Source organism: Odocoileus virginianus, chromosome 29 (genome assembly GCF_023699985.2).
Source record: "Odocoileus virginianus isolate 20LAN1187 ecotype Illinois chromosome 29, Ovbor_1.2, whole genome shotgun sequence".
In the NCBI taxonomy this organism is placed as follows: Eukaryota; Metazoa; Chordata; class Mammalia; order Artiodactyla; family Cervidae; genus Odocoileus; species Odocoileus virginianus.
The window spans coordinates 42,043,451-42,068,845 of NC_069702.1; the positions used below are offsets into that span (position 1 = coordinate 42,043,451).

The 25,395-nt window shown below is 42.0% G+C and overlaps 1 protein-coding gene across 2 annotated transcripts; it reads right to left on the reverse strand.

Annotated features, from left to right (window-relative positions):
• Positions 1 to 433: 433 nt before the first annotated feature.
• On the reverse strand, positions 434 to 20,583 carry LOC110125035 (RE1-silencing transcription factor-like). 2 transcript variants are annotated; one of them, XM_070458384.1, is made up of 4 exons: positions 20,488 to 20,583; positions 11,058 to 11,961; positions 6,862 to 6,945; positions 434 to 3,162 (listed from the first exon to the last, which is right to left on the reverse strand). In XM_070458384.1, the coding sequence occupies exons 2-4, from the start codon at positions 11,950 to 11,952 to the stop codon at positions 1,022 to 1,024; spliced, it is 3,120 nt and encodes a 1,039-aa protein (XP_070314485.1). In that variant the 5' UTR covers positions 11,953 to 11,961; positions 20,488 to 20,583; the 3' UTR covers positions 434 to 1,021. The 2 variants fall into 2 exon arrangements, with proteins under 2 accessions (XP_070314485.1, XP_070314484.1); XM_070458383.1 differs by lacking the exon at positions 20,488 to 20,583 and adding an exon at positions 19,474 to 19,705.
• Positions 20,584 to 25,395: the final 4,812 nt, after the last annotated feature.

A 25,395-nucleotide genomic window follows, 5' to 3' on the forward strand; every position in this document is an offset into this window, starting at 1 on the left:
ATGTACTAAGATGGGTCAAAGTTTACTCATGGTTGGTATTTGATATAAAAATCCATTCAACATAGATCTAGTGGTTTATTTACTGCAAAGTTCAAACTGAAAGCTGTAAAATAAATAACTTATATGAAATACAGATTCTGGCATAGATGTTAAAATCAATGGACTAAACCTGCATCTTTCATTTGCTCACAAATTTGCACACACTACTATTCTGCAAAAAAGACAACTGCGGCAAAGAAAAGAAAACTGCCCCTTTTGCAAACAAGACTAAAAAGCATCCCTCCAGAGAGATCAAAATAAACATGCATATATAAAGTATTACAACGCAAATGCTATTTCTAGAAAAAATTTAACTGCATAGGTTAAAAAAAAACAATGTGCAACATCTTAAGGCATTAAAGCACCAAAAAAAAACCAAAAAACAAAAAACCCACCAAAATCATTGTTTTTATGACAATACATACACAAATAAACATACATACTGATCAAAAATCAGGAAGGTAAATACCTGGATTGATAGAACATCCATTGTTGGGAGAATTTCTCTTCAAATTCAATGTCTCTCTTCTTATCACTAGAACAATTTAAAGTGCTAACTTTATATAAAGCAGGCAAATTCTTCAAGTAATTTGCTATTTAAGTAAGCCAATTTTTATAGGGCTATAAACAAAGAATAAACTAAAGTGAAATAGGAAGACAGACATGAGGAAAAAACTGGTAAGTTATAGCTGAACAAGTTGATAGAATGCTCTAATACCACCTTGGCCTCCTTAGTTCAATTAAATGCAAAAACAGATTAAAAAAAAAAGCTTAGAGATTTAGATGTCTGCTACAGTAACTCCCTTGGATTTACTAAAATGTGTACATAAGTTGGTACACGGAGTCCAAGAAAAAGAGTGCCACTTAAAAATCAAGACTGAACAGTAATTAATTTTAAAAACAAAAGGCTGTCTACTACTGCAAATGAATATAAAATGCCAGAGACCTTATCCACTAAGAACTGAAGCCTTGACCAGTGTCATCACTCCTGCCCTTGAGCTGCCTTTTCAAGGAAGTACACGTTAACCAGATGGCGATTGAGGTGTTTGCTGTAATCTTTTTCCTTTCGAAAAGAACGATCACAGAAGATACAAACGAAATCTCCCTCGGCCACTCTGACAGCCAAGGCCTCCTTTCCATCTTTCCCACTGGTGTCCTGTGGGACTGGCCGAGCCCCGTTCAACCCAGAATCGTCACTATCCTCTGACGTGTTGTCACTCAGGTCGCTCCCATCGTGACTGTGGATGCCTTCGTCTTCATCCATTTCCTGAGACTCGTGTGCTGCCACGGTGCCAGGCAGGGATGCCACAGCCGCTGTGGACACGGCTTCATGTCTTTCTAGCGGCAGAGCAGGAAGTGGTGGTGAAGCTGGTTCTTCAACGGCCGAGTCTCTGCTGGGGAAATTCTCTGCTTTCTTCTCGTCAGCGTCCACCTCCATTTCACAGAGCATAGCTTCGGCCTGACGTTTATCCTCCGAAGTTTCACCCTCTGGCACATTCAAGTTTTGTTCAGAGGATGAAGTGTTGGCAGATGCCTTGATAACAGCAGCAAGACCAGCTAGACTCTTATCTGCCTCTTCTGCTCCCGCTTTTTGAAGAGGGGCTTCTTTAGTTACTTCGCCTGCAGGGAACAAATTTTGGTCTTTCGATTCCTCCCCGTTTAAGTGTTCCTTTGGCAGGGGTGGTGATGGTGGGGAGAGACCCTGGGCACAGGCACTTTCTTTCAGACGCTGCGTGTCTTTAACAGGCACTAAGCCGACCTCAATAAGGACCTGCTCCTTCCGCGCCCTTTCGCTCAGCATGCTGGACTTCTCCTTTCTATGATCTTTGCGAGGAGACCTTCTGGGGATCGGCTCCATGGGAGGAGGAGGCTCTGTCTGAACAGACCCCGTCTGAACCACCTCCATCTCAGCATCCCCCACAGGGGGAGGGGGAGGGGGAGGGGGGGGAGGAGGCTCTGTCTGAACAGACCCCACCTGAGCAGGCTCTGGGGGAGGAGGGGGAAGGGGAGGAGGGGGAAGGGGAGGAGGAGGCTCCATCTGAACAGGGGTCACCTGAACAGCCTCCAGGGGAGGAGGCGGCTCCATCTGAACAGGGGTCACCTGAACAGCCTCCAGGGGAGGAGATGGCTCCATCTGAACAGGGGTCACCTGAGCAGGCCCCAGGGGAGGAGATGGCTCCATCTGAACAGGCCCCTTCTGCACAACCTCGACCTCAACACCCCCAACAGGAGGGGGAGGGGGAGGGGAAGGGGGAGGAGGAGGGGGCGGCTCCGTCTGAACACACCCCACCTGAGCAGACTCCATCTGAGCGGGCCTCCTCTGAGCAGGCTGGCTGCTTTTCTTACATGGTTTACTTCTCACGGTTTTCCTCTTGTTTTTCAAGCAAATGTTTTGCTTTTTATTCTCCTCTACTTTGCTGTCACCCTTTGGCACTTCCTGACTATTTTTGGATTTGCTTTCTGCCTTCTTTTTCTTTTTAGTCACAGGTTCCTCATCATTAACAGGCTCTTGTAAGGACTGGGCTTCAGCTTCCACCTTCCTTTTGCTTTTCTTGCTTTTGCAGCTCTTTTCTGAATTGTTTCCTGGGGACACATCCACTTCTTTAGCTTCCATGGCCGATTTGCGAGTTCTGGTGGTCACCTGGCTTGAGGCATTACTACAAGGCCGCTTCTCTTTTGAAACGTTCTCTTTCTTCTCCACTTTTACAGACCTCTCGTTTTTCTTCCCAGTCACATCCCCCTTTACTTTTGCCTGCTCTGTTTCTGGTTTCTCACTGGTGATTTTGTTATCAGGCAAGTCAGCCTCTCGCTTCTTGGTTTTCTTTAGTTTCACCTTTGAGACATCCATGGTTTTATTAGGACAAGTAGGATGCTTAGATTTGAAATGATACTGCAGATTACACTTCTTGGAAGCTGCATAGTCACACACAGGGCAGTTGAACTGCCGTGGATTCACATGCAGCTCCACGTGTTTTTTGAAGTTACTTCTGTCTGCTGTTTTGTAGTCACAGTGGGGGCAGTTTAGAGGTTTGGGCCCGTTGTGAACCTGTCTTGCGTGGCGGGTTACTTCATGCTGATTAGAGGCCACATAACTGCACTGGTCACACTTAAATGGCTTCTCACCTGAAGGCAGACAAGAGATGTTACAGAAGGTGCACGTTAAGAAATGAATTCAAGATTTATTCAAATATGCTCATCAAGAAGTGGAGATAGATACAGATATATATATATAAATAAAACAAAACCACCGAAACTATTTCATGAAGACTTTATCATGCAACTTATATTTACCATATTTATTTGTATATCTTTCGTATTTATTTGATATCTCTCCTCTATCCCTTGACTTCTGATTCTCATTCTAAACAAAGGAATAATTATTTTAATCATCTTCTAAAAAGTTCATCAAGTTAGTGCTCTCAAACACTCTTAAAGAACACAGATTCATCAAGAAATATACAATTACTGAAAAAGTGACTTGGGCTCTTGATGCTAATTCTTGGGCAAAGGCACTCAAAAAGGTAACATAATTATAACGTTTTTATGTAGTTAAAAAACAAATGTATAAAGGAGCAGAACATAAAATTCCCGTACATTTAAGATAAACCTTGAGACTTCAAATAAAATACTTCATACTCTAGGCCATACTCCCAAACCTTTATGTGAAAGCTTTAAAACAATGCTTTGACCCTTTGTCCATCGTAGCAGAGTTGAATCAGATTTCACTCAGCAAATTTTTCCACTGCCAGAGCTGCTATTCTGCAGCAAAGTATAACAAGTCAAAAATCCTTTCTAGATTTTCTCCCACTTTCTTCTAATGAATGAGCAAAGAAACCAGGGGCATACAAATAGATATGGCATATAAAATAAGCACAAGTTATAATCACAGGCACATACAAGACCAGAAGCCCTCCCACCCCCAAATTAAAGGCATGAGATTTAACTCATTCTACCTGAATACATACCCATCTAGATCACACTCTAGCAAATATTACCACTGGTATCCAATACCCCACTGGTCCAATGGAATGCATAGCAGAAAAATGGAAATTGACATTTATGAAAATTCATCTCTCAAAATTCTCAAATTCACATAAAATCTTATTAAATTTTTTCATAAAGCAAAACTACTCAGACATTAAGTAAAACCATAGATAGTAAGCTTTACATGATTAGAAGATATCTGATTACAGAATAGTTGACCACAAAAACAAAAACTTATCCAAGTGTGTCAAACTATAAGCTCTTTTCCATATTAGTCCACTAACAGATTCATGAAGAGAGGTTTCTAACAACATGCTAAATTACTCTCCACTTGGTCCTATCTTGTCCTTCCCACTGAACGACTTCAATGGAGACAAACATCTACTTAATATACATAGAAACAGAATGGGGGAAACAAGATATGTGACATAACGGTTAAGAACTTGTTCCACAGTAAGAATACCTACAGGGATCAAGTATGGGCTCTGCAACTTACTCTGAGGTCTTGAGCAAGATACTGAAAACTCTCTAAGGCTCAGTTTCCTCATCTGTAAACTATTCTCATGTGCTGTAAGCTGCAGTGTAGAACAGATGGCCAGTCAATACATATTACCTGTAATTTATGACTTCTGGAATGAACTGGTATACTATAGAATGGGTAAACACAAAGGAAGATTTCAGGTGCTTATCCTGCCTTACTATATAAACCTTACCTTTGAGTAAACAAAGAGCTGATGAATGGAGTCAATCTCGTTAGGGAAATATTTGTGCTCTTAAAAGAATTATAAAGAAAATGTCACCACTTTATAAGCCCTAATGAATGAGAGCATTTTCATAGCCAGCATCAAGCAAGATGCAAGCATTCACCTATGAAATGATCAAGGAATGGAGTTCCTAGTACTCTGGTTTAAAACTCCAATGGTGTCATTTACTTGCTTCATTCACCCCACCCTATTTTTGCTTTATTGCCATTAAATGTTACACTGGAAGACCAATTCATCAAGTTGATTAGTTTATTAATACCTAGCTGAATGAAGATTCTTTTGCCCTGTACCAACAGTTTCAACTTAATTTCCTTTTCCAGTTCTAGCAAAAATTTTTACCTGTTTTTCATCTTTGTAAATGTGCCAGGTGTCTGTTTTATTCTTCCTAAATTAATTTATAAATGTAAGGCAAATTCAAAAAGGGAGTTTTATAAGCTTATACACATTCTTATTAAGTAGAGCCCACATAGAATAACAAAGGAACTTTTAATTCAAGAGTAATAGGGGTGTACTACTCAGCAATAAAGACAACATTCTGATAACGCAGCACGGAATTACTCTCGAGAACATTTTACAGAAGGATGTTAAATCTTTAATAGAAATCAGAGTATCACTTGATGGAAGAATATGGGAGTACTGACTAGGAAGAGTAAGGAGGGAACTTTTCTAAGGGTAGTAGAAATATTTCATATCTACACCAAAATGGCAGTCAAACAAGAGAAAGCATACATAAAATCACTGACCTATATGCCTAATACATGTGCATTTTCGTGTGGGTAAATTAAACCTTAATAAAATATGTTTAAAAAGTTATTCTAGGGCTTCCCTGATGGTCCAGGGGTTAAGAATCTGTCTTGCAACACACAAGGGACACCAATCTGATCCCTAGTCTGGCAGGATCCCACATGCCACAGAGCTACTCATCTCATGCGCCGCAACAAAAAGTAGCCCCTGCTCGCTGCAACTAGAGAAAGCACAAGTGCAGCAACAAAGACCCACCACAGCCAAAAAACATAAATAAATAAAATGAATCAATAAATCTTTAAAAAAATTATTCTAAAATCCACAAAAAGACTCTCAAACCACAGTATGTTTCCAATGACCCACCTATTAAACATGATGCCTTCAGGGAATCCACTGGTGGCCCAGTGGTTAGGACTACATGCTTCCACTGCAGTGGGCACAGGTTTGATCCCTGGCTGGAGAACTAAGCTCCTGAAAGCCACTTGGCCAAGAGAAAAAAAAAAAAAAAACAGTGCCTCCATAATAATCACCAAGTACTCGATGGAGGGAAAATAGTTTTTGCTGAAAAAATTACTTTTCCATCTTAAAAATAAGTAGTCCATAACAGAATTCAGTAAGATGTTAATTCCCTTTAACAAACATTCACTGTGCTCATAATTGGAAAATATTCAAAATTAATTCCTATGCTAGCAGGATGGAAGAACTATCCAGTATGATACCTACAAAAATATTACAAAGGGACAGACGCATTCCCTCCAGTTCTAAATATTTCATTCAAGATGAAATGGTAACATAACTACTGAGAATTAGAAGAGGAAGAGTTATTGATCATATCAGGACCTCCCAAGGGTCAGTGTGGCAAAACTGAAATAACTATCCATTCAAGACCACCTACACAAATACTGACTTTTTAACTTTGCAATCTTCATACATTCATAATAGGGGCCAATTCTGGATGGTGATCATGATCATTTCAGTTCTAGAGTGGACAATTCTCCCAGGTGTTATAGTCCTATATTTTATTTATTATAAGTGAATAAATTAGGAACATGGATTATCAATCACTCTTTAAAGTTTGGCTTTTGTAAATCAACCTTCAGAAGCCTTAACAATTCTCAAGAGAACAAAACCAAATGTCAGGAACTAAGCAACTAACAAGGAATCCCTGGAACCCAGCAACCACACACTGAAATTATATTTAAAAAATATATAAATATCCAAATTACATCAAAAATAAATCATAAGTAATGACCCAGTTCCAGGTACAGAACAACTTCTTTATAATGGTAGTTTACTAAAAATGATAGAAAAGTTCCCATTTCTTACCAACCTGAATGAGTACGCATATGCCTGGTTAAATGGGTCTTCTGAGAACTTGAGTAAGGACAAAGTTCACATTTATATGGACGTTCACCTACAAAAATACAGTGATTAATATTCAAATGATAAAATAAGGCAATTACAATTCTCACTAACAATACATACATTATTTAATACTGAGTTTTGGGGGGTTTTTTTGGCTGCTCACTCAGCATGTGAGACCTTAGTTCCCAGACCAAGGATCAAACTCATGCCCACCAGGGAAGTCCCAGTTATACTCATAAAGCCACGGGGACTGACAGCAACTGGAGATAAGAGAACTAAAGAATCTTAAGTCTCAAAGGCAGAAATTGTGTTTTTTGGACATGGGTTGTCAACCACAAAATATACTAAAAAAACACCTTGACATTTGTCTATTTTTTGGCCACAAGATAAGAATCAGGACCTCAGGCAAGCTTCCTCATCTATAAAAGTAACAGTACTTCAACTTTCTAGAATTGTGAGAATTTAAATTAAGATAATACATGGATAGCCTTCAGCCCTGTGCCTGACAAATAGAGCCCTCAATAAATACGTTATTATTCTGTCTACATCATGCATTACAGCAACAGACGTATCTAATAACAAGGGACAAGGAGGGATTTTCCTGGCAGTCAACTGGTTAAGACTCCATACTTCCACTGCAGGGCACACAGGTTCAATCCCTGGTAGGGGAACTAAAGATCCCACATGTCATGTGGCTTGGCCAAAAACAAAACACAAACAAAAAACCCATTGAACAAGGAAAGGAAAAGACAAAGTGAAAAAAAGAAAGAAAGAATGTGGTGATAACTGTGAAATGTGTTCCTAGTAGCTATCCAGCTATTATTAGCTGGTACCTATAGATTAGACATAAATAGTTCATAGCAACAGGATGCCTACTTTAGCCTTGAAGAATTCTGTTAACTTAAAAAAATGTTGAAATGTATCTCTGTAAAAAGATACATAACTGCCAATAAGCACATGAAAAGACGCACAATATCATTAGCCACAACAGAAATGTAAATCAAAACCACAGTGAGATGATTTCACACCCACCAGGATGGCTATAATCAAAATAACAGATATTAACATTTATTTGTTAGGTTGTGGACAATTTAGAACCCTAATACAGTGCTGGTGGGACTGTAAAATAGTGCAGCCACTTTGGAAAACACCTTGTCAGTCCCTCAAATGATTAAACATAATTACCATATGGCTAAGCAATTCCACTCCTAGGTGTATATTTACCTAAGAAAAATAAAAACATATGTCTACACAAAACCTTGCATGAGAATGGCAATAGCAGCATTACTCACAATAGCCAAAAAGTGGAAATAATCCAAAAATCCTTTAACTAATAGAAAAGCAAAATGTTGCTTACCCATTTGAGAGTAGTATTTGGCAACAAAAGGAAAACGAGTACTGTACTTTTGATGTGGGTGAACCCTGAAAGCGTACGTGAAAGAAGGAAGCCACTGAGGGCCACATGTCATCTGATCCACTGGTGTGAAGCGCTCAGAACAGCTCAGTTCACGGTGAGCTGTATGGTATGCCAACTGTGCATCAGTCAAATTGTTACCAAAAAAGCTAAGAAAAATTTAATACCCTAAAGATCAACATGAAGGATCAACTACAGATACTTTAAGTTCTTCATAACAAAACAGATTGCATCTATCTGTGCAACTCACCAAAATAGGCATAAATACTCTAAAAACACTAGTAATTTTTCACTCACACATATAGGCAAAAATGTCATCTTTCAAAATAGAATTTGTGAACTGGTTAGATAGCAAAACCACAAAATGAAAAATCTTTCTACTGAAGACTCAAATGAAAATCCTCAGCCCCCTACCATGATAATTACCTATAAAAAAAGATACAGAACTTTGAATCTTAGCTGTATGTGACCCTGGGTACAATACTTTAGGCTTTCAATAAACACTTAACTGTTTTTCTTAGCATATTTTTCTGATGATTAGCAGAGAGTAGAAGAAAGCACCTAACCCTGAGCACTCAATAAAGAAACATATCAGACTTGGTAAGTGAACCTGAAAAGCTGGCTACCTAAGTGAGAGATAAGAAATAATGAATTCCTGCTGATGATCATTTATCTCTGCTTTCAGCACTAGATGAATTAATTTTTCCATAAATACAATTTTTAGAACCATGCATTTAATACCACTGACACTCTCAGATTTTAAATAATTAAAATAATAACCACCTATTTATGTACCACCAAATTGCCTAGAAATTTTTTTTTTAAAAAACCACAAATAAGGTAATACAACAGTGAGGGAGCTTTTAAAAAGTATTAAGGTCAAAGAAACAAAAAAGTATTCAGATCAAATAAGTTTAACACTAAATGTGAAATGAGATACGTACAACCAGAGTTAGCTGTGTAAGTCATAACCTTAATTGTGGAAATATCAACTTTAAGTTAATGTAGAAAAAAATTAAGTAATGATGAAATATATAAAACCAGCCATTAAAATTAGTTGCCTATATTGTAATAAAATGAAAATAAACCACCATAAGAAAAAAAGAAGAAATGGCAAAAAGTAGAGATCCTATGTTTTATTTTTTTCTAAGTATACATAAGAAATTGGAAATATATACCAAACTGAAATTTTTCCAGTTCTCTCCATTCTCCTTAACTCTGAAAATATCTTAAATCAACTAATTTAAATTTGTTGTCCAAACATTTTTAGATTTTGGGGAAAATCTTTTAAATTGTTCAATGACTAAACAATTTTGAAAGTATCAAAAATATAACTGACACCCAAAAAAAATTTAGTAAGATAAGGACACTGGTATTATTTTTTATGGTGACTTGCATGGTGGTTATTAAGTATATATATTTGTAAAAATTCATCACAGTCAATAATACCTCAATTTTTAAAAATTCATAAATGTGTACACGAAAAAGTCATGTACTACGCTGTATATCACACTTATTACCTAAAAGCTCTACAGATTATGGCCAATTCTATCATAAATCAGGCCCCGAAGTTCTCACAAGACTGTTAAAGGAACATGAAGTACTTATGGCTGAAGTGTATATGGTATCTGGGGTTTGTTTTATGATACTGCAGGTGAGGTTAGTTTAGTCTAACCTTAGTCTAACAGTTTGTTTAATTAAAACTCTTTAAGTGATTAATGGTATAGGATTCTGTCTGGTAACTCTCATTTCCTATGCCATGTAATTTTTAAACTTTTTTACTTTTGAGATAAAATGGTTGCAAAGCCTAGAGACAATCACAGATTATAACAAATTCCAAAGAGATTTCAAATTCTTTTATATAACTAGATTTTAAGCTTTAAATTACACAGAAGCCATTAAAATTATTATTTTGCCTTTAAAAATAAATAAATAAATTACACAGAAGCCATCTGTTGGAGTTTAGAAATCTTGCTACACATGTCTTTCTTGTAATGGAATTTCATCTGCACGTCTTCTTGTTTATGTCTACCACTTCAACATCAATTCCTCTCCTCACTAGGACTCACCATAGGGTTCAGTGCTGCAGAGTGACAACTACTGCAAATGGGATCTGTGCAAACAGCATGCCACAGCCCTTCTCACTGCTGATGCGAGAAGCAGAGTGCTAGGTTACCCTACCCATCTTATTCAGACCAGTAATCGGTCCTCAAAGGTACCAACTCTTACCAGGAAACTGTAATGCAACTATCAGTATTATAAACATTGCTTTCAAGAAATAAGACCCCTTAAGCACAAAGATCTGAAAGTCAATTTAAAAATGAATAAACAAGGGGTACTGGGGAAAATGAGGAGCAACCACTGAGAGGTGCTTCCTTTTGGGGTGAAGATGTCCTAAAATTGACTGTGGTACTGGCTGCACAATTCTGCAAACACACTAAAGCCAAGGCATTCTAACATTAAATGGATGAACTGTGTGGAAGAGGAGTACATCTCATAAAGCTGTTATTTTAAAACATGACTTGTCCAATGTGATAAAATGTTAATAACTAATAACTGTTGGGGATAGGTGATGGGTACCTGTGGGTACCCATCTTTACTCTTTAGAGATGTAATTTACTTCTGAAATGAGATTTACACATCTTTAATTCTCTTTACTTCTGAGGTGCTTGAAACTGTTCACATTTTTAAGACTGCTCCATTTTGGCGGGTACAGTACACTTAATAAACGAGAAAGGTCCTCTTACCTGTATGAGTTCGAACATGCTGAACATAATTGTTTTTCCTGTCTGAAAAGTAGTTGCATTTCCCGCACGTGTAAACCTTCCTTGGAAAGTGGTTTCTCAGGTGCTTCCTCCAGTGATACTCGCTCACTGTGGTGTACGTGCATATGATGCACTTGTAGACGCGCTCACTGTCCCCGGCTCGGCTGTGATGCTTCAGGTGAGCAGTGTAGTGATCATAGCGATTGGTGTTGTAGCCACAGCGGTCACAGCGGATGGGGCCCTTGGAGAAATCGCCCTCCTCCCCGGGAGAAGAGCCGGATTCCCGGGCTTTCGCTTGCTTCTCTGCGCTCTCCTCCACAAAGAATTTCTTGGCGCTATGAACTCGGATGTGATGCACAAACTGCTCCTCAGATTCCGCTTCGTACTGGCACGGTTTACAGCGGAAGGGTTTGGTCTTCACGTTCCTGCACTTCTCCTCTGCCGCGGGGGTCTCCTGAGGAAGGTCTTTGCTGGAGCTGTGCGTTTCTGAGGCAGCTGACGCCTCGAACACAGGCCGTGGCTGGACCACGTTGAGTTCCAAACTTTCCAGTTCCATCTTCTCCAGCGCCCTGGGTTCGCCTTTCGCCTCAGGAGACTCCTCGAGTCCTTCTCCGTCACTATCTGAGAAGTTGCTGTCCCCAACAGGCATCAACTCTGCCATCTGTCTTTCTTCGCCAACCACATAATCACAGCAGCCGCCATTTACTTCCCCAGTTAAGGCCACGTTTGCCAACATGATGAGCTGAGGCGCAGCCAGTTCAGCTCGAGAGAGGTCGGGCAAGTCGTACATGTCATTTGGCAAGGCCATGCCCATGGGGCCACTGCCGGTGAACAGCCCTCCTCCTCCGGAAGACTGCCCCATCACCTGCGTGGCCATGTCTGTGCTCTGCATTCAAACAAAACAAAACACACAAGAGCACCAGTTTAAGCACAACGTTTACCGGTCTAAAACAAAACGTCACTGTAGTTCTTTGCAACTTAACACATTTTCCCACATAATCTTTAAACTCAATCAGCTTCATTAACTACTCAAAGTAAGCCTTTAAAATCATTTTGTAAGTCCAAACTCTCTTTACTGCAGTCATCAAAAAATTTTCTGTAACCCCTATAAGAAATTCGATCAAGTGTTTGACACAAGTCATCTATCAACTAAGTCTACCAACAGCGTGCCTTCCCTCAAGCACTTTTACCTTTTCTGTTGGAAAAATGTAAGTAACCTTCATTCTTCGTGCTATTTTTTTTAGTGCTAATTAACATTAAATTGACCTTTGTACAAACAGGTTAGAGGCACCAACCCCCAGTGCAGTTAAAAATCGCATCTTTTTGGCTCCACAAAAACTAAGAGTACCAATAGTCTACTGTTGACCAGAAGCCTTAAGGGTAAGTCAGTAAACATATATTTGGCATGTTACATGCATTTATATAATAGATACATGAAAAAGTTGTTAAGAAAATCATAAGGATTACATTTCCAGTACTGTGTTTATAAATACAGTAAGTTTACATCCCCTGTGTACCAGATGAATTACACCTGTCATACATTTACCAATACTGTATGATACAAAATACTGCAGATATTATACACATTACTAACACTAGTCAACAAAAGGCAAAAGATATTGTGAAAAATAAATTCATACTCATTTACAGTTATAACAAAGCACGCAATCGATAGGACAGCTTCCCAGTAACCAAGCCTATATGCAAATAAATGAGTCATAAAATTTTTATGACATATAGTGTAAGTCATTTTCATAATATAGTATTAGAAATAGTTTTTTTTTAAACTGCATATATGTATGATGGGCTGATATACTGTTTCTCAAACAGCATATGGTAATGTAATTTTTTTTTTTTCCAATTTATTTTTCTACGAAGACCACAAGACCTTCTAGTACTAACACCCAAAAAAGATGTCCTTTTCATTACAGGGGACTGGAATACAAAAGTTAGAAGTCAAGAGATATCTGGAGTAACAGGCAAATTTGGCCTTGGAGTACAGAACGAAGCAGGGCAAAGGCTAACAGAGTTTTGCCAAGAGAACGCACTGGTTATAGCAAACACCCTCTTCCAACAACAAAAGAGTAGACTCTACACATGGACATCACCACATGGCCAACACCAAAATCAGACTGATTATACTCTTTGCAGCCAAAGATGGAGAAGCTCTATACAGTCGGCAAAAACAAGACCGGGAGCTGACTGTGGCTTAGATCATGAACTCCTTATTGCCAAATTCAGACTTAAATCGAAGAAAGTACAGAAAACCATTAGATCATTCAGGTATGACCTAAATCAAATCCCTTATGATTATACAGTGGAAGTGACAAATAGATTCAAAAGATTAGAGCTGAAACACAGAGTGCCTGAAGAACTATGGACAGAGGTTCCTAACATTGTACCAGAAGCAGTGATCAAGACCATCCCCAAGAAAAGGAAATGCAAAAAGGCCTCTGAGGAGGCCTTACAAATAGTTGATGAAAGAAAAGATGCCAAAGATAAGGAGAAAAAGAAACATATCCACTTGAATGCAATGTTCCAAAGAATAGCAAGGAGAGAGAAAAAAGCCTTCTTCGGTTATCAATGCAAAGAAATAGAGGAAAACAATAGAATAGGAGGCTCTAGAGAGCTCTTCAAGTAAATTAGATACCAAGGGAATATTTCAAGCAAAGATAGGCACAATAAAGGACAGAAATGGTGTGGACCTAACAGAAGCAGAAGATATTAAGAAGAGCTGGCAAGAATACACAGAAGAACTGTACAAAAAAGATCTTCATGACCCAGATAATAACGATGATGTGATCACTTACCTAGAGTGAATCCTGGAGTGCAAAGTCAAGTGGGCCTTAAGAAGCATCACTACCAACAAAGCTAGTGGAGGTGATGGAATTCCAGTTGAACTATTTCAAATCCCAAAAGATGATGCTGTGAAAGTGCTGCACTCAGTATGTCAGCAAATTTGGAAAACTCAGCAGTGGCCACAGGACTGGAAGAGGTCAGTTTTCATTCCAATCCAAAAGAAAGGAAATACCAAAGAATGCTCAAACTACTGCACAATTGCACTCATCTTATACCACTAGCAAAGTAATGCTCAAAATTCTCCAAGCCAGGCTTCGACAGTACATGAACCACAAACTTCCAGATGTTCAAGCTGGATTTAGAAAAGGCAGAGGAACCAGAGATCAAATTGCCAACATCAGCTGGATCCGATGGAAAAAGCAAGAGAGTTCCAGAAAAACATCTACTTCTGCTTTATGACTATGCCAAAGCCTTTGACTGTGTGGTTAACAACAAACTGTGGAAAATTCTGAAAGAGATGGGAATACCAGACCACCTGACCTGCCTCCTGAGAAATTATGTATGCAGGTCAGGAAGCAACAGTTAGAACTGGACATGGAACAACAGACTGGTTCCAGATCAGGAAAGAAGCACATCAAGGCTGTATATTGTCACCCTGCCGATTTAACTTATATGCAGAGTACATCATGAGAAACGCCAGGCTGGATGAAGCACAAGCTGGAATCAAGACTGCCGGGAAAAATATCACTAACCTCAGCTATGCAGATGACACCACCCTTATGGCAGCAAGTGAAGAACTGAAGAGCTTCTTGATGAAAGTGAAAGAGGAGAGTGAAAAAGTTGGCTTAAAGCTCAACATTCAGAAAACTAAGATCATGGCATCCGGTCCCATCACTTCATGGCAAATAGATGGGGAAACAGTGGCAACACTGGCAGACTATTTTGGGGGGCTTTATTTCTTATTTTTTGGATCCCAAATCACTGCAGATGGTTGATTGCAGCCATGAAATTAAAAGACGCTGATACTTGGAAGAAAAGCTATGACCAACCCAGACAGCACATTAAAAAGTAGAGACATTACTTTGCCAACAAAGGTCCCTCTAGCCAAGGCTATGGTTTTTCCAGTAATCATGTATGGATGTGAGAGTTGGACTTATTATAAAATAAGACAGCTAAGCACTGAAGAATTGATGCTTTTGAACTGTGGTGTTGGAGAAGACTCTTGAGAGTCCCCTGGACTGCAAGGAGATCAAACCAGTCAATCCTAAAGGAAATCAGTCCTGCATATTCATTGGAAAGACTGATGATGAAGCTGAAACTCCAACCTTTGGCCACCTGATGTGAAGAAATGACTCATTGGAAAAGACCCTGATGGTGGGAAAGACTGGAAGCAGTAGAAGGGGACGACAGGGGATGAGATGGTTGGATGAAATCACCGATTCTATGGACATGGGTTTGCGTAAACTCCGGGAGTTGGTGATGGGACTGGGAAGCCTGGCATGCTACAGTCCATGGGGTCACAAAGAGGTGGACACAACTGAGCGGCTGAACTGGACTGAAAATTTATTTTGGCTGTACTGAATCTTCGTTGCAGCGTGTTGGCTTTCTCTAGTTTCGATGAGCAGAGGCTGCTCTGTAGTTGCAATGACTTCTCTTGTTGCAGTGCTGGGGCTCTAGAGTCCAGGCTTTAGTAGTTGCAGCCCAGAGGCTTAACTGCTGCTCAGCATGTGGGCAGGATCCTCCCAGACCAGGGACTGAAAGTATATCCCCTGCTATGGCAATTGATTCTTAACAACTGGGCCACCAAGGAAGTTCCAGGTAATGTAATTATTTAAAAGCAAAATTATACAACAGTAGAAAAACTAATACATTATAAATTTCATATTAAGTATCACTTTAAACCTTTCTCAAGTCTTGCACACAATGAATACTTGGGTAACAATGGTGATGACACAATGTCTTCCAGCTCTTGGTGTACAATTACTAAATTTTCACAAGACACTCATACGCATACATGACAGAGAAGTTTATTAACTGAACAGCATGATTGTTTAACATTCATTAAGCAGAGAAGTGGATCATCATCAAGGTCTTCATCCTCCTGTCTTCTGTTGAGTGGGGGGGGCGGGGTGGGTTGCTCTTGCTGAGTCAGGAGCAGCAGTGAGAAGAGGCAGAGAAGTGGAAGGGAAGGCAGAAGGAGGTGCAAAGACAGAAGTGGTGGAGGAAGTGGAAAGAGGTGTAACTTGACAGAAATATATCTTAATTTCTGTCCAAATTTTCCTTTTCTACTTCTCTAATAATGTTTCTATTCGGTACTAATCCTTCAACCACAGGCTTTAGTTTTAGTGTCTACTCAAGTGTCATACAAGAGGCCAAGTTGTAAAAGAAGTCAAAAGTAGTCTTCAATAAAAAGAACCTTGCTGCCAGAATGTCTAATGGCAATTTGTTTTCTGGCACTGCTTCTTCCACGTCTTTTTCCTTATAGTCTTGCACTGGTTCAAAAGGACTCATCTCCAAATTAACTTCCATTAATTTCTCTGTTATGCTATCTATTAACTCTTGAATATTCCCAAAATATGTATTTTGAAGCCTTTCATCGTCCCCACCCCCAACCTTTTTCCAATAGCCACTATCTCTTTCATGACTTCCTTGATTGGCTGCCATAAATCCTGTGAGCTCATGCACGACACGTGGACACAGTCTCTTCTAGCGGAAATTTGTATTAGGCTTGATGGCCTTCATAGTTTTTTCTATCACAATGACAACATCTTCAACAGCATGATCCTTCTAGATTTTCATTATGTTCTATCGGGGGTGTCTCCCACAGCACTGACAATCCTTTCTACAGAGTACCATGTGTAATGAGACTTCAAGGTCCTTATGATACCTTAATATAGACTTTATTCAAAGACACTGTGTTTGGGAACCACTTTGACAGGCTTCCCAGGTGGTGCTAGTGGTAAAGAACCTGACTGCCAATGTGGATGTAAGAGACCTGGGTTCAATCCCTGGGTCGGAAAGATCCCCTGGAGGAGGAAATAACAACCCAGTCCAGTATTCTACTTGGAGAATCCCATGGACAGAAGAGCCTGACCGACTGCAGTCCATAGGGTTGCAAAGAGTGGGACACAACTGAAGCAACTTAGCCCACACGCATGAATACCACTTTGACACCTTCAATGTTGAACTCACGGGGTTAAGGTGGCCAGGGTCACTGTCCAATACCAAAGAACCTTAAAATGCAGTCCCCTTACTGCAAAGTACTTCATAATCAGGGATAAAGCATCAATGGAACCAATTTAGATAAGTATTCTCATTGCCCTGGCCTTCTTGTTATACAACCAAAAGAATAGTAACTGGTGTTTATCTTTAAGGATAGTGGGCTTATGAAGTTCCCTGGTGGCCTAATGGTGAGAGTTCTGGGCTTTCACTTCAGTGGCCCAGATTCAGTCCCTGGTGGGGGAACTGAGATTGTGCAAGCCAAAAAAAGGAAGACAAAGAATGAAAGAAAAACAATTCCATTAAAAAAAAAAAAAAAAGTGGGCTTGGCAGCTTTATAGATAAGAACAGTCCTGATCAAAAACTCAATTTGCACAAAACAAGTTAGTCTTCAACCAGCCTCAAATTCAAATTAATGCTCACTTCTCTTCTTTAGTAATGAATGACTTTTTTGGAAACTTTTCCAGACTAAGGCACATTACTCTGTATTAAAAACCTGTTTAGGCAGACAGCCTTTCTCTTCAATAATTTTGTTAACAGCATCTGGGAACTCAAAGCTGGTTCTGCTATCTTGATACTTTTTCAGCCAAAACTCTTTCTAAAATTACCAAACCATTCTCTGCCAGCATTAAATTCTCCAGATTTAGAAACTTCATTTTCCTTTTGCTTTAAATTGTCATACAATGACTTCACTTCATTTTCTTTTTTTTTAAGGTTACATCACGCGGCTTAGTGGCTTGTTGTATCTTAGTTCCCCAACCAGGGATTAAACCTGAACCCTCAAGCAGTGAAAGCATGGTGTCCCAACCACTGGACAACCAGGGAATTCCCAAAAAGGCATTTTTAATATCAGACAGAAGGCATTTTACAAAAAGTGTAAGGCTTTCGTGTCTGCTGGAAAAAAATGCAGAGATAGTGTCCAAATTTCCTTTTCTTTTTTTTGCAATAACCCTTACACTAGATTCACTGATCTTGAAGTGGTGGGTAATGGAAACTGCAGAACTTGATATGGTCAATATCAAGCAATTTAACCCTTTCTTCTAATGTCATGACTTTCTTGGGAGCATTTACAGCATCACCAGTGGCACTTTATATGGGTCCCATGCAGTCATTCAAGGTTTCTGGTATCCCACTAAACACAATGAAAAACACTCAGGAAATGGGAGAGGTGGCTTTGTTTCTGCAAGCACAATTTACTGGAGAGAAATGCTCACCCGGATATGATTAGACTTACAAGATGTTTTAAGTGGATACCTCCAACACTTGAGGCTCACCAAAATAGCAACAAGAGGTAGCTATGAAATGATTACAGACCTACAGTATGGACCACAGTTAATAAGCAGTTATGGGTGAATGACTGATCTTTACATTTGTTTACATCTCTCTGGACAGGAATGGTGCCACGGTGGTCTGTAATTTTTGATAACTTTTATTAGATTTGTATACATTTTACAGTAGTAAATGATAAAATACACTATTATCTATGTATACGTTATGCATTCATGATGTACCTTTCTCTAACTTTTCCGTATTTCTAGGCTATGTGTGTCATCTGTAGACTTCTGCAAAATGTTGCAGATCTATGAGAAATTTTCCAATATATTTCTCGAAAAAAATCCACATATAAGTGAACCCACGCAGTTCAAATTCCTGTTGTTCAAGAGTCCAATGTACTTTGAAAAAGTACATAATAGCACTGAAGTACTAAAGTTTCTTTTCTTCATAATCTGTTTAAAAGTAAACAAAAATTAAAGATCTTTTTTCCTGTGAAAAGGGAAGTTTAGTGTATTCAAAATACACATAAATGAAAACACAAGAGCTTTCAAACACCCATAACTGAATAACTCATCTTCAAATCAGCAACTTTCTTTCCTCGTGTTTAATCTGACTCAACTGCCTAGAGGAGCCATAACAAAATCACTTTGAAAAACCGTTGGGCTTTTTAACAAAGTGTCTTAACCTCATTACTTTCCAACCTAAAAGGTGTTAATTCTCAAATTAGACGTTCTCTTGCGAATTAGAAAAAGCAAAGTGGCAAGGGCTAAAAAACTTTTACACCCAAAATACGAAGGATAATCAGTTTCACCCAAGTGCATAAACACAAACTCGTTGAGTCACAGGTACCAACGAAAGTCGGAATCAGATGCCATCACACAAAGCAAAGGCTGTCCAAGGCCTTAACGAAACAGCCCAGGCGACTCGGAATTCCTAATTCTCCCCCAACCCTAACTACCGTCCCCACATTACCCAGGAAGGCCGTCCGCGCACAGCCCGAAAGCCCAACGTGCCGCTCGGATCCTACGTGCTGCCTTCAGCGCCGGCCTCGGCCGCGGCATTCCTGACTGAAATAGGCATTCGGCCATTTTCTCAAAATACGTACCAAACACAAAGCAGCTCTTCGCAAACTCCGGCGCCCTCGCTCGCCCTCGCCTCGGCCCGCTCGCTGCACCACCGACGCACCAAGTCGTCCTGAAGCGTCTCCTGGGCTCCCCACCACGGAAGACGCCAGGCGGGCAAACTCGGGGCGCCGTTGGGCCAGGCCGAGTCTTCCCAGTCCAGGCTGCCCCCTCCCGGCCCGCGCGCCCCAGTCCGGGAAGAGCGAGCGAAGTTGCCGCGTCGTCGTCGTCCAGCTCCTCGCCCGCCCAGGGCTCGCCCTCCGCAGGGGGCCGGGAGCCTCCGCGGGCGCCCTCCCGAGGCGCCGGGCCCCGAGCGCCAGAGGGGGCCCCCTGCGCCCCGGAAGTCTGAGGCTCACGCCCCCACGGCGCCCCGCGGGACGCGCGCCCCGGCCCCGCCGACTGCGGCGGCCAGACGACCCCGCACGCAGGGCCTCGGCGGCTCGGCGGCCCGAGCGCAGAAATCGCTGTCCAGCCCCATTGGCGGAACCGCCCGGGTCCCGGGCTGACTCAACCCGCCCGGCCGCACTCAACGGCGCCTTCCGGCCAAAGGGAGAGGCCGGGGAGGGAGGACGACGCGAGGGCCGCCGGCAGGCGAGGGGCTGCGGCGGGACCCGGAGCAGGAGGAGCACGAGAGGAAGTTTCAGGACTAGGGCCCCAAGCAGCTCCACTCCTGGCCTCAGGACAAGACATCCCCGCCGCCTGCGCCCGCGCGGACGCGGCGGCCCGGCCTCGACTGGGGAGGGGGTCCCGGCGCCGCGCCGCTCCCCACCGACGCCCCCGGCCCAGCCCCCCGGCGGCGACGATGTAACCCGATCCCGCCCGGCCGCCCGCCCCCGCCCGACGCGGCGCTCGCCGCCGCCCGAGCCACAGTATCTGCAAATCAGCCCTGGACAGCGCCTCGCTCCGCGTCCTTCCGCGCCCTCCCCTTCCCGCGGCCACGGCCGCCCGGCCGGCCCGCCGCCCCCACCCGACCGTGTCTCAGACCGCGCCGCGCTTACCGGCCTTCCTGGGCGAGGAGGGGCGACGACCCGCGTCGCCGCTCCTTCACGGACTACTTTTCTTTGTTGCAGGAGTTTCGGCGGAGGGGAGGGAGGCGCTGGAAAAGTTGGCCGCTGGGCCCGTCGAGGCCCGCAAAGACCCAGTGGGGCTGCAGAGAGTGTTCAGGCCGCTGGCTCGCGCCCTGCGGCCCGGGCCGCCGCCGCCAGCCACAGCGGGCTCTGGGGCCCCAGGCCTCGGCGGCGCTTGTTCTGCTCCTGCGCCCTGAGCTCGCGGGAGCCGCACATTCCAGCACAGGAGGCTGCGCCGCGCACCCGACCCGCGCCGCCGCCGCCACTCCCGGGACACGCCCCCTCACCGCCCGCGCGCGCCCGCCGGGCACGCCCCCTCCGCCGGCCTGAAGCGGAGCCGCCTGGCGCGCCCCGCCCCTGGGCGAAGGAGTCTGTTGGGGGCTCGGGCTTCGGGTGGGGGAACGCCCAGACGTAGCAGCCCCTAATTCCCCCAGTGTCTCGAACTCGGGCTCTGAGGTCAGAAAAGAAGCCAACCCCGGTTCCTTTGTTGATTTCCTTCATAAACGAACAACAGAAAAGTTATCCCCCAGCCCTGGAATGTATGCCAGAGACTAGCGCTCTTAAAAGCAGCGCTCTTATAGGCTTTGTCACCTCCCTTTCAAGTCTAAAATGCTTGAAAAATACCTTTCAGAATTTCTTGAAGACTCCACCCATAGCCACCCTTAACTAATTAACCTTCGTTTTGAGTGTACATTAAAAAAAAAAAACGCAGTAAGTTGTGAAAACAAAGTATTTCAGGAAGGAAGTGGATTCAAAATTGTGAGAATGAGGACAGAGGGGACAAGTTTCTAGATGTGGAAGGTATCAACTCATTGAGGAGCCTTCAAAGCACCGTTTCAGTGTAGCAGTTACCCTCAGATTACAGAGGGTAAAGAGGGTGGTGAGGACTTCGAGGCTGCTTCCTGAGCAAGTTTTGGAGAGTAACCTGCGTCCATGTTTATAAAGTGGAGTAACCAAGCCTGCTACTTTTTCACAGTAATAGGCTAGAAAGAGGGAGGGAGGGAGAGAGAGGGAAAAAAAAGTTTCTTTTTGCCCCAGAAATGCCTAAGTATTGTAATTCACAGCTATCCTCAGAAATTTAATGACTCTCTTAACCTCTTAGTATGGCATTCAAGGCCCTGACTACCCAGATCAAGATAAATTGGACTATCACTAATATTACAAAAAAGGTAGCAGAAAGTGCTTCGGGGGTTTAGAGGAGGAAGCTAGTTTCTAATAGGATCTAGAAACAGTCACAGTAGATGATTATCCAATCTGGTCTTGAGAATTGGGAAGATTTCAACAGGTGGAAAATAGGGGAAGGAACATTATACACAGTAAAAACAGCAAGCTCAAAAAACACCTGAGGCTTCCCTACCTCCTACTCAGTTTAGCCAGTTCCTTCCCTTCCTTTAGGTTTTTCTTTTACGAGAGAGCTGCCACACTCTATGTTCCTGGCCTATTCCTTAGGAGCCCTGTCTCTCTCTAATTGTTGACAGTACATTATTAAATAACGTACCGGGTCAAATGGAAAATGGAATAAACGTCCTCCATGCCTAACTACCAAAGGTTCTGATTTGTTGTTGTTCAGTCGCTCAGTGGTGTCCAAATCTTTGCGACCCCATGGACTACAGAATGCCAGGCTCCCCTCCCTGTCCGCCATTGTCTCCGAGTTTGCTCATACTCAAGTCCATTGAATCCATGATGCTCCAACTATCTCATCCTCTGTCATCCCCTCCTCTTGCCTTCAATCTTTCCCAGCAGGAGGGTCTTTTCTAATGAGTCGACTCTTCGAATCAGATGGACACAGTATTGGCACTTCAGCTACAACATCAGTCCTTCCCATGAATATGCAGGGTTGATTTCCTTTCAGATTGACTGGTTTGATCTCCTTGCTGTTCAAATGCAAAATCCCCCCATGAATCAAACTTAAGACACATTCATTTTCATTGATCCCAAAAGAGAAAGAAATGCAGGAGGGAAGGGTGAAAAAGAAGAGAGAGTTGGGGTAGGGAGAAAAAAATTAAAGGAAGGAAAGGAAGGGAAAAAAAACCTTTGTAGGCCTGGGGCAAACTTTTTCTTTCTTTCCTTTTTTCTTTGGCCGCTCTATGCGGCTTCCCCGGGTAGCTCTAACGGTAAAGAAGCTGTGATTTGGGAGACCTGGATTTGATCCCTGGGTCGGGAAGATCCCATAGAGGAGGGCATGGCAACCCACTCCAGTATTCTTGCCTGGAGAATCCCATGGACAGAGGAGCCTGGCGAACACCAGTCTATGGGGTCGCAGAGAGTCGGACACAAGTGAAGCACTACCACTTTCACGTTCATTCGGCCTGTAGACCCAGGGATCGAACCCGGCCCCTGGCTGTGAAAGTGCCAGGTTCGAACCACTGGACGGTCAGGGAATTCCCTAAACTTTTCTACCTTTATTCACTTAAAAAAAATTTTTTTTCACTAAAATCTAATTTGAGGTTATATGGATTTTTTATTTTCTATTTTTATTTTTTATTTTATTTTTTTCCATTTATTTTTATTAGTTGGAGGCTAATTACTTCACAATATTGTTGTGGTTTTTGCCATACATTGACATGAATCAGCCATGGATTTACATGTATTCCCCATCCCGATCCCCCCTCCCACCTCTCTCTCTACCCGATCCCTCTGGGTCTTCCCAGTGCACCAGCCCTGAGCACTTGTCTCATGCATCCAACCTGGGCTGGTGATCTGTTTCACCCTTGATAATATACATGCTTCGATGCTGTTCTCTCAAAACATCCCACCCTCACCTTCTCCCACAGAGTCCAAAATTCTATTCTGTACATCTGTGTCTCTTTTTCTGTTTTGCATATAGGGTTATCGTTACCATCTTTCTAAATTCCATATATATGCGTTAGTATACTGTAATGGTCTTTATCTTTCTGGCTTACTTCACTCTGTATAATGGGCTCCAGTTTCATCCATCTCATTAGAACTGATTCAAATGAATTCTTTTTAATGGCTGAGTAATATTCCATGGTGTGTATGTTAACACAGCTTCCTCATCCATTCGTCTGCTGATGGGCATCTAGGTTGCTTCTATGTCCTGGCTATTATAAACAGTTCTGCGATGAACATTGAGGTGCACATGTCTCTTTCTATATGGATTTTTTTTAGGTGCTATAGCCCTGGGAACAAATCTGGCCTGTCACAGCCCGCAAAAATATAAATGTTTTCCCCTTTTTCATGTCCAAAAAAGACAAAAATGAAACATTTCTTTTTAAACTTACTAGATAAATGTCCTTCATTTCCTCAGTCTGACTGCTTACTGGAAATGTTTTATTAATTGGGAATTTATTCCAACATATTGTGATGCAAATAAATAAATGACAAATAGGCAGCTGCATTCATTTAAAATTAGCATAGGTCCTTGTTTCAGAGATGTCATATTCAGAGTGACCCAAATCATCATGACGTGAAGGCCACAGGTCAAATTTAAGGCCAAATTTATAAATCAATAGGAACTCTCCTTGGGGGAAGCTGGTTCTATAAACAAATTATTAATTGCTTTTCAAGAGGCTGTATTTTACTTTGCTGTATCCAAAATTTAAGATCTTTTGAGAAAAAAAAAAAGACTTTGAACTGTGACAGAGTTCTGTTTGTTTTTGTTTTTGTTTGGCTGCGACTCACAGTATGTAGGATCTTAACCCCCTGATCAGGAATTGAACCAGCACAGAGTTCTAACCACTGGACCAGCAGGCAAATCCCTAAAATGCTTTTTATTCTGTTAAATTTTGAATCTAGTGCATGTATCTCCTAAAACAATCATATATGTATTTTATTTTTTCAGTTCAATATACCTGGCAGCCCTTGTTTCTTCCCTGCAGCTTCTTTTGCGCTCTGTGGGGAAACCCACCAGTGTAGGCCTTGAGCCACACTGGCTTTAAGACTGTTGGTATCTGGGGACTTCCCTGGCAGTTCAGTGGTTAAGACTCCAGAGGCGATGCAGGTTCAACACCTGGTCAGGGAACTAAGACGTTACTTGCCATGTGGCATAGCCAGGACCAAAAAAACAAAGAAAAGACTAGTGGTGTCTGAAGACAGATTTAAGGCCAGGTCTAGCACTGTTGACAGCAACTTCATCTACCCTTGCTGCCAGTTGAGCCCCAAACTTTCGTTCTGGTTCTGGTAATCAGAATAGAGTCTTATGCATGACAGTATCTAAAAATGCTGAGAGAAGGGAAGGAGGTGAGCTGGGAGCTCTGGAAGAAGCTGGGCTCCTCCTGCTTCTCAGGGAGCCCAGATCACATTTTGTACCGCTCTCCCCTTCTTCTTTTTCCCCTCAGCTCCCTGGCCTCCTTGAACCCTGGCTACTAGAACTCGCTGTTCTTTATCTAAAGACTACCCAGTACCTCTCTGTCCATGCAAGCTCATTCCCTCCCCTCCTGGGCCAGATGGCATCTTTTTCTCAGCAGCCACATTCTTCAGAATTACAGCTCCTCCCCTTTGTACCCAGTCCTACTGTCCTTCCCTGCTATTAGCATTTATTGCTAGCATACATGCCATGTATTTTACTTATTTGCCATTTATTGTTTATCTTTCCTTACTAAAACTGTTGCAGCAAAAACAAAAAAGAGTAGACAGCCTTTGGCACACACCAGCCAAACATGTCTGCAAGAGTTAAATAATCTTGGGTATTCTTTAGGCGTTACTACTGACAAACACTTGTAGCTGGATTTGTCCTTCACAAAGCTAATTACTATCTAACTCCACATAAATTATACTCTACAGCTGGCATTTTTCTCCCCTTACGCTTTCTAGTAGGATTCTGCATCTCTTTGTTTGTTTGTTTTTCCATTTATTTTTATTAGTTGGAAGCCAATTACT

Bases quoted from the DNA above. Each gene is read 5' to 3' on its own strand.
- LOC110125035 (XM_070458384.1), bottom strand. From the start codon at position 11,952: ATGGCCACGCAGGTGATGGGGCAGTCTTCCGGAGGAGGAGGGCTGTTC. The intron at 6,946-11,057 runs GTAAGAGGACCT...GTATTTTTGTAG, and splicing joins GCATGTTCGAACTCATACAG to GTGAACGTCCATATAAATGT. The intron at 3,163-6,861 runs GTTGGTAAGAAA...GTCTGCCTTCAG, and splicing joins GCATATGCGTACTCATTCAG to GTGAGAAGCCATTTAAGTGT.